General features: G+C 47.3%; 1 protein-coding gene across 1 annotated transcript in view; it reads left to right on the forward strand.

Annotated features, from left to right (window-relative positions):
- Positions 1-9,601, forward strand: part of Tctex1d1 (Tctex1 domain containing 1) — a 22,382-nt gene extending 12,781 nt beyond the window's left edge. The window contains exons 3-6 of the mRNA XM_012515308.1: positions 760-788; positions 2,207-2,298; positions 8,301-8,425; positions 9,398-9,601. Of these exons, the coding sequence (XP_012370762.1) occupies positions 760-788; positions 2,207-2,298; positions 8,301-8,425; positions 9,398-9,601 (450 nt within the window). The remainder of the gene's footprint in view (positions 1-759; positions 789-2,206; positions 2,299-8,300; positions 8,426-9,397) is intronic.
- Positions 9,602-9,823: the final 222 nt, after the last annotated feature.

The following is a 9,823-nucleotide window of genomic DNA, read 5'->3' on the forward strand; positions in this document are numbered from 1 at the left end:
AAGGAAGCCAAAAGAGAGACAACTTGGAGACACAGGCTCCTGTCTTTCTGAGCTGAAGCCCAGGAGATCACCTCGAGACCCACAAAGCTGCTGAACCCCTGCCATCACAGCACACTCCAGGAACCCAGGAGAAAAGCAGGCTCCTGTTGGTTAAATTAATTGTGGGTTTTGTGTTGTTGTTGTTGCTGCTGCTGCCTTAGGAGACTTCTCAAAATTTCCCTCCCAGCAGTTCCGTTTATATCTCTTTGTCCCATAAACCACAGAACTACAACAGCCTGAAAAGGCACTAAGAATTCGCCGTTAAGCTCCGGGGAAAACACTCACAAATTCAGGGCTCCATTACTAAGGAAGGGGAGAGAACTTCTGAAAGACAATGAGAGCCGGCCGCAATGTTCATTACGATTTTCTTTAAAATAGCAAGCTATCAAAAGACCTGAACAGCCTAGAGAGTATGTGGTTAAAGAAACTGCAGAAGACTATCCTGATATTTGGAATATTCGTGTAGCCTCCTTTTTGCTGGCGTGGTAAGTTAGCCCACACTGTATTAACTTAAAAAGGAAAAAAACGCCAGCATCTGTCCTAGGATCCCGTGTGCAAAGTCCTGTGTCTTACAGGCATCTGTTAAATGTTAGTAGTATTTAGGTCACTAGAGGGGTTGGTGACTTGTGCAGAACGTGACTTTCCTGCGTGTGTTCTGGTGTTCACACTCAGCACCCTACTCAGGTGGTTGCTGTGCACATAAAATGGTGCTGACTGAAGTTAGCTTCAGTAACTCGGGAAAGCTCTCTGTGATCAGCCAGGGACGGGGGAGTTGACGCTGCTCTGTGGCCGCAACGCCAGGGCATTAGTACTGTAAGGTGAATATGAACTAATTTTGTATATCATTGGACAAAGCATAGCAAGAGCTTTCTACAGAATCTTGGTTTTTATTTCTTGGCCTACACGGGTGGAGAGAGTTTTTGCCAAGTTAAAGCTGCACGGTTCTGAGCTCGGGGGCGTCCTGCAGCCCTGGCTCCGCAGAGCACGGACTGGCCCCCGCACAGCCCGCAGCACCTGCGGCAGCTCTGGCCCCCAGTTACTACTTCAAAGTGCAGCTGAAACCGGGACTGCAGGTGGTTTTAGAAGAAACACAAAGCCACTAATCTACACATCGTTGTGCAAAAAGCCACCATGGTTTCTAACATTGCTTTCTTGGGCTGAGTGGGTAAACCTTAATTTATCCCGTAAATTATATTGTAGTAAAGGATTTTTAAAACTAGATAATGGCTTCCTTAAAATACCAGTTTGAAGACATTTGCTAATTCCAAGCAGCTGAGAACGCAGTATTTTAGACTCTTTGCACAGAGAGAAATCCCAAAAGATTAAGAACAAATATCTTTCTCACTTCATGAAAGCAAAATCATAACCTAGTTAGGAAAGCGGTCTTTGCGAACATACACGTGTGCGCAATATTGTCACCCCCTTTGAAATGACATCTGTCGTAACTTCCATTCTCACAGGTGTGGAAACAGGGAGAAGCATTGGAGATTCATTAGCTACCTTTGGGTTTCCTCAAACCTCAGCTGAATTAGAGGGTGCAGGACCCTCGGCCTCCCTTTGGTGTGGATCTCCTGCTGAGCACCTGGAAAAGCTCAGATTACCGTAGTAACCAGGCCAGATCCTTTTGCAGTATTCAAAGGGGAGCTTGGTGCTTCTGGGCTCACAATCGTTTAGCCAAACTGTGGCTCCTTTCACTGTACAGGTGGTTTTCTTACTTCTCTTTTAGAAGCTAAGCATTTGGTGGGAACGTGTGCTAGTGAGCTTTGCGTGGCGCCTCGGGGCTGTGGGTTTGCTTTCCCACACTGGGCGTCGCCTGTGCCATCTGCGAGCTTCGTCTCCTTGAGGGCACCTTTTGAATCATGCTCATGATGCCACTGTTAATGGCTTTTGACTCATACACTTCTTTCTCTGTGGACAAAGATCCACCCTCGAGCCCTTGTGGATTATCAGACAGCACGGTTGTCACTAGTGGCTTCAGCCACCATGCTGGGACCTCTTCCAAGTGACTTCTCAGCGTCTCTGCATCTTCGTCTCTAGTGCACTCTAGACTGTAAACAGAACCCTGACACATTGATGCAAGACTAACTTGAAGCTCTCTTACAGAAAACTGGGCGTGTTATTGTTGTTATAAGTAACAACTAAAGTGTGCTTTCTCCCTTGCTTTTAGCTCTGTAAGCACCGTGTCTTGTGTGGATGAACCCAGCCCGCGTGATGCGATCTCTCGCCTCACCGTTCGAGTGGAAAACACCTACCAGCTGGGTGTGTTCCTCCGTCACTTACCCCTGTGTGAAGTTTCTCATGTGGTGACTGATGCCTGCTTACGTGGTATCTGAGAGCATGCTCTCCTCAGCTCTAACATAGAGGAGCTTCATTAATTGAGAGACTTGAGGCTTCTTCATTCTCTCCCTCCGCTAGATGAGAGTGACCCCCACTGCCTGCTTTTGCACACCAGCGTTTCCTAAACACCAAGCTAGTGGCTGGGAGGCCCAGATGTGTGTGCTGGGTGAGTGGCTGGAGGTGCTCAGATTTGTTTCTGGATGGCGCCATCACATATAAATATAGGTATGCGTGAAGTGAAAGAGATACGCGAAGGTGTTTTATCCAACAAAACCACCTCACATTGTTGAGAGGTGGAAGGAAATCCTCCAGCAGAGGCAAAGGATTTGTGGCCCCTGCCAAGGGAGGTGTTTCTCTCTTACTGCTGAGGTCTGGGGGCTTTGTAAACAAAGACCTGCGCACCTGTCCCGTGGTCCCAGGTGGAGCCCGGGCAAAGAGCTTTTCCCATTCATGTTTCTTCACAGACCTCCTTGTTTTCTCTCAGTGTGCACCTGCCTGCTATTATATATAATTTATATATAATTACTGCGGTATAGAAATTCCATAGAGACTTACCAGGGCACAGAGGGAGCCCCTATGGGCCAGGGTGTTTCCATCTGCGGCCAGTGTGCCCCAAGGGGATTATAAACCATCAGCCTGTTAGACCTTGCAGCCATTTTTCTACACCAGTCCCAAAACTTCACAGAATACAGGGCTCAGAGTGAGTGTCCTGTGCTGTCACAGTGCTTGTGGTGGGGCGCAGTTGCTGGCAGCTGCAGCAGCCTTTTATTCTTTGTGTAGACATGTCCCATTTCCTTTGGAGGTTTCTACCAACAGCACTTCCATAACGTTTGGGGTTCAGAATTGTACCTGAGCTGACCTGGTCTCACGGAGGAGCAGGACTGATTCTGTGAAGAACGACCCAGCATAACCCGAACAAAGCCTTGGAGAGTAAACTCAGGGAACATCATCACCTGATAGTTGGAGAAGCAGACATGACCACGGAGCCCAGGCAAATGAAGGGGTTATGACAGCTTCTGGCATCTTGTCCCCAACATCAAGTACGAAATGGAGAGGAACAACCAAATCCTGACATCAGCTCTTGAGCCGAGTTCAGCTGGCCTAGACTTTCCAGTTAGGGGTGAAGTTTGAATCTGCCCTCCTCTGCCCCCCATGACCGAAAGCTCTTAATCGCTGGGGACCGCTGACTCTGCGTTGGATTTCAGCCCTAACAGGCTGAAATGTGGATCCCCTATGTTTCTCCTTCATAAAGCTCTTTTCACAACTTACTTCTTCAAAACAGCAAGCTAAATTGTCTTGTCAGATTTAGTACTGAGTGTTGCACCAAGTTAGAAAAGTAATTTTTTTAAAAATAGCATAGTGTAGATAAAATCTTTCCCTATTTTCATATAAAAATTGGTGTGAACTATTTCCTTAGGATTGAAGTCAACCATGACTAGCAAGTTCTTTTCAGAGCCCTCAGCTAGCCATTTTATTAATGCCCAAAATTGTATCTCCACTTCCACTTATTGCTGCGTTTATTTTGTACAGGAAAGGGATTCAATAAAGACCTACATAATGTAATAGTAGCCAGAAGAGTTGGGTGGGATCAGGCACCAGGACTATTATGCTTAATTAATTTTTTATTCTTGCCAATAATATTTGCATCAGCTAAACATATCTTAAGTGTCTAGCATGTTTGATCTCCTTTTCAATAATTATAGCTTCCAAAAATGAGTGAAACACGAGTGTAATCCATGAGAGTAAAGAGGAAGTGGGAAAAGCAAAATATATCCCTTTTAACTGAGCACCATTTTCTATTGGATCACTAGTTGCTGACAGGAGCATGTGGGAGAAAACACAGCCTGTGAGATCAGGTGTATCCGAATTAAATTCTAGCCTGAGTACCATGTAGGAAAAGGAATTTCAAGCAAGGTGTCTTGCACCTGTGAATCTTTCCTCAGCTATAAGTAGGGTGACTAGTCCACACGTCCAAAGGACGCTATAAGAATGCACTTCAAGGGCTTCTCCACACATCATCGTTGCTCCCGAGAGTGACAGGCTCTGGGAACTTGGCCCACACCACTAAGAATAAACGCTCCCTGGTATTCAGTGTAACACCCTATTAATTACGGAATGAGTCTGCCACAGGACTTTTTCTGGAGTTATGATTCAAGCAGTAACTAATTCTATTTTTTAAAAAAACTGTTAGTGAACATCAGATCAGATGAGAGCTTCGGGTGCCACACTGGGCCAGCCTGCCGAGGGGGAGGCCTACGGAATGGAAGTAGGCGCTAAATACCAAGAGCAGAGGGGGAGACCATGAAGCTCGGCCTCCATGCGGGGTCAGGCTGCTTGGGGTGTCAGGCTTTGGGGGGAGACCCAGGGGCCTCCTTGTCTCTGCTAACGTCTTCTCCACCATTTGTCCTTCTCACCCTCCCTCTCCCATCCCTTCCTTCAAAGCATAAGAACAGCAGTGACACCAGGGAGGATCAATACCTATGCTTGCCTTAGGGTGTGGAGGGAACTATTTAGACATCTTTAATATTTTACCTCATTGAATCCTAAACAAAAAAATAATATGTTGTAATTCTTGCTTCCCCAATCTGGGGAGTTGGGCCACAAACATGTTAAGACATTTATCTATAGCTATATTCTCTCTTAAATCTACTTCTGATTTTTTTCTTGTGTCTTCAGGTCTTTGCTTTTGATTTCTAGAATATCTTTTTCTTCCAAATGAAAAATTACTTCAAAAGATAATAATATGAAAAGAAGGCTACTGCTGTCCAATTGGTCTGCTCTGAGAGTAGCTTTGGGAGCTTCTGTTTGTTGGAAATGAGAGGCTGAAGGTTAACTCTTCCTTCTCTCTGAGTCTCAGCAGCCCACTCTGAACAAGGCTGGAGGAGATTCTGCTCGTGACCACAACAGAATGAGAAAAAAAATATCCAGAATATAATCTGGCTCCTGAGGCTTTTAAAAAGCAACTAAGCCAAGTACTGAATGGACATTGGCACAACTGGCAGTGGGAACTACAGAAAGGGGATGCCCGTGTGTCAAGGGCTTCCTGTCATCTGTTACAGGGTCTGACTTCCTCTCACCAAGGAAAACATGGTTGCCAGGCGTGCCTGAGGGTCAAAGGTCAGAAGGTTGCTACAGAAAGAGGCTGACTCACTTCCCTCCTGTCTCAGTTTACAATAAGAATTCCAAGAAAGGCCTCTAAATGGCCTGGCCTGTGGAGGGGTCATCCCTGACTCAGTCAACTCTGCCCTAGACTGTGGCTCACAGGAGGCGTGGTGGATCCTGAGGAGCCACAGATTAGAGGAAGAGCATTCCTTCCCAGAAGGGGACAGGCTGTCCCAGAGGGCATGGAGGAGCAAACAGAATATGAGCCATCTTCAGGAGGGCGCCATGCACCCAAGGGGGTGTGATGCCAAGAAGAGCCAAGGCCCGTGGGGAGGATGCTGGTCAGCGTAGAGATCCATGACTTGAGTCTCGGGGACTCAGGCACAGAGAGGGCCTGCGTCTCGGGGACCTGCATGCGCTGTTCAATCCGGGCAAATGGCACGTATCATCTCCAACCTTCTTCAGCAGAAAAGGAGAAATCACCTTGAATGGGGCTTCATCTCGCAGGAGTATGAAATCCAAACCCGAGAGACCCCCAGGAGGGTGACACAGAGCCTGGGCATCCCCACTGTGTGCTCACAGGGCCCATCCATCCTCTTCACTGCTGGAGCAGGTAACAGCAGGACCAAGTGCTCTCCTGGGTCCCCAGGAGATGGGCTCGCAGCGGATGTCACGGTCATCAGAACTGTTGCACGACATCTCCTGATGGGTCCACTCGCCTTCCCCACCAACCTAAGCAACTCCGCACTATCAGCACATAAAGCATGGCTGCACCTGAGAGGTGGGCTTAGCTGGAGCCAGTCCCGGGCTTAGCCTGCTCCTGAGCTTGTGCTGAGATCCCTAGCAAGAAGCACGGAGGGTGTGGGGCCCAGCCTGACCTCCAGGAAGCCGCTGCCCCAGCTCTACTGAAATCTCAAGAGGGCTCTGTGCTGCATTCTGCAGGCCAGGGGTCAGGCACAGTGACCCCACGTCCACTAGCCCAAGAGGACACAGCGCTGTCCTTTGGGAATCCCCTCCCCACTCAGACCTCCCTGAAGGGATCTCTCATTAAATCCTCCTGCAGTTTTCCTAACTTCAATGTGTGATATGTTTCTCTCAACTCAGCCTCCAATAAAACTTAAAAAACAGCACTTCTTAATAGACACTGATGACTATTAAAAGAGAATTCAATATAATTCATTTTCTTTTTGGTAGTACTTAGGGTTGAATCCAGGATGATCACATGGAGCTACGCCCCCAGCCCTTTATTTTTATTTTGAAACACAGTCTTGCTTAGTTACTGAGATTGGCCTCAAGCCAGCAAGCCTCCTGCGTCAGCCTCCCCGAGCTCCTGGGGTTCTAGGCCTGTGCCACCATGCCCAGCTGGGTATAGTAACTATTGACCTCATTCCTCCACATCCGTGCCCCTCCGGACAGCGTGTTGCACAGTGCCACACATGGATACCCAGGGAGCCAACGCAGCTACAATTCCAGGATGCAGAGTCGGCAGGTTCATGTGACGCTTTGTCCCCAAGCTGCAGTAAATGCGACTGAGAATGTAAGCTCTAAAATCCAGGGCCAGGTGACCCTGAGTGTCTAACTCAGGCGCTCCACTGAGTGGCTCCAGGCTGGTCACGCCAAGTATCTGAGCTGTTTCCCACCTGTGAAAGTTGTGGTAAATACATGGAAAGTGTTTCTCATGATGGCTGACACATAAAGACGATTGCCAAGGAAGGGCCAGCGTGCGTGCAATGGTCACTGTCTACAGAATGGTTAACTCCCTGGGGCACAGGTCTGCCATCCCAGCACTCTGGGCGGCTGAGGCAGGGGGACCTCACACAGGAGCCCAGCCTGGGGAATTCAGCCAACCAGTGAGATTCCACCTAAAACATAAAGAAGCTGGGGAAGTAGCTCAGTGCAAAGCTCCTGGCTTCATACCTCAGTACTGTGAAAAAAAGAAAAGTTCTATTTAAATTCAGAAGTGCTATATTACACATTTCTTATGCCCATAGCATTGATTTGGAAAGAAGCGCAGAGATGCTTAGCCATCATCAAGTAGGTTAGCAGCCAGGATAGTGTGAACCCAGAAGTCTGGAGAATGGGGTGCTTTGCACTTCCGGGGGAGGGGGTAGGAAGGCTACCTGCCAGTGAAGTCATTTGAGCTGGACTTGAAACAAGATTAGATAGATGGGAAACAAAGCCACCCTTGAAAAGCAGAGCCCCTGAGCACCTCCCAGAGACAGAGGGGGCTGGGCAGGGCAGAGTGGAAGGAGCCCACAGGCTCAGGCCCAAGGGAGCAAGGAGCACTGCCCGATCTGGGCTTCTGGGTGGTGAGTCCAAGGGGAGGCCACCAGGGAGCCCATTAGATGTCAGAGTTGCTGTCATGTCCAGGAGGGAAAGACCCAGGACGCCAGCCCTCTTAGGTCACATGGGCAGAGCAAGTCTGTGGGCCTCTCATCTTCTCTCCAATAACCTGACTCCATGCCTCATTAGGGGCTCCTTTGTCCTCAACTGGAAGCCACCCAGATGACCAGAGGTCTGATAGTCTTCTTTGATTCCAATATTCACTTGATGAGCTTAGGAGGTGGAGAGAAACAATCTGAAATTGGGGTGTGTGTGTGTGTGTGTGTGTGTGTGTGTGTGTGTGCTAGGAATTGAACCCAGAGCCTCACACATGCTAGGCAAGCCCTCTACCACTGAGCTACATCCCAGAGATGGACTGACTGACTGACTGAGACAGGGCCTTCCTACTTGCCCAATCTGGCTTGAACTTGTGATTTGCCTGCCTCAGCCTCCTGAGTATGCAATCATTTCTCAGAAAGACATTTCATCTATGTTTTCAGGTCCTACCAAACATTTTCCTGTGGTCACTGTCAGTCATATTTTGAAAGACGTGTTAACAAGCTACCTACAAGAAGAAAAGTATGAGCCAGAGTTCTGCAGACAGATGACTAAAACAGTTTCTGAGGTACGCGTGAGACAGGCCCCAAGTTGTGGCCACATTGCAGTATTTGACAAAGGCGCAGCTCACTTGCTGCCTTTGGATGATGGGGATTTATTTTCAGTAGTAGCTAGAAGGTATATCTATATTTTATTAAAATATTTATTAGTTCATATGCTGTGCGTGTGTGATAAGCCTTTGCCTAAAATAATCATGTGTATCTTGTAATAATAATATGTAAAACTGCCCCACTCTACAAATTTGTATTGCAAAAGATATAGCATTTTAATGATCATTTTCTCTCCATGACTACTGGTTGGTTTTTATACGGGGGAAAGGTTTATGCAGCTCACAGCCGGCAGCGATTTCCGCCCTTAGTCGGCTGGCTCCAAAGCAGGGTGGCGGGGAAGAGGCGTCGCAGGAGAAGGGCTCACAGCAGGCAGAAGCCAGCAAAGCGAGCTAAGGCTCCGCGGCGACTCTTGGAGCATCGGTAAATGCAAACATCGCAGCCCCTGCAAGCACGGCTAGCTCGTCAGCCATGGCGCTGCCCCTCTCTCATTGTTTCTCGTACTTTGACTCTTCTAACAAATGCTTTAGTAAACATTCTCCTATTACAGGAGATTCAGCTCCAGTTTCCTTCACTAGACATGAGCAAGACAGTACAACTCTCATGCCAAGAAGAGGAGCAATCTTAACAGGGTTTTCAGAGAACATAATAATCTGTTAAATTCTCTGCAAGAGATGATAATTTCTCCATGTGTTTAGAAAATGAAGATGTATTGCTGGTATTATCATTTTGTCCCTGAGCGTCCTGTCTCACGATGACAGTACTTACAGGAAATCATAGGCAAGGTGCGGCAAGAGCTGCCAACAGTAACAGTACATCACGCTAGTTCCTTAAACGAAGCCCACTCTAGCAATGATGAAAGCTGAGATTTTTGAGTGTCAATGTTTGTACATGGTGGTTCTCACCCTTTTATTATTTTTTTCAATTTCTAGGTTATCAAAGCCCGGGTCAAGGAATTAATGATTTCACGGTATAAACTAATTGTGGTCACTCACATCGGGCAGCTGAAGGATCAGAGCTTGTTTATCGGAAGCAGATGCCTCTGGGATCCTACAAGTGATACTGTTTCATCCTATACTTTCAGAAATTCTTCTCTCTTTGCTCTCGCCAATGTCTATGCAATTTACTCTGAGTGACTGAAAATAAGAAATGTAGTTCTTGCTTTAGGCCCATGAAAATTTTACTGCCAAAAGCTTTGAGAAAGAAATAAGACTAACATTTAAAACAGACAGAAGCTTTCAGAAATTTTAATACTCTGAGAATTGGGGATGGGGTAAGTAGCCCAAGAAAGAATCTCTTTGGTCCAGCGCAGAAACTAAGTCATGATTCTGCTAGATTGCTTTTCAAAAGTATAAATT

The sequence above is a fragment of the Octodon degus genome, unplaced genomic scaffold, assembly GCF_000260255.1.
Source record: "Octodon degus isolate 3935 unplaced genomic scaffold, OctDeg1.0 scaffold00057, whole genome shotgun sequence".
In the NCBI taxonomy this organism is placed as follows: domain Eukaryota; kingdom Metazoa; phylum Chordata; class Mammalia; order Rodentia; family Octodontidae; genus Octodon; species Octodon degus.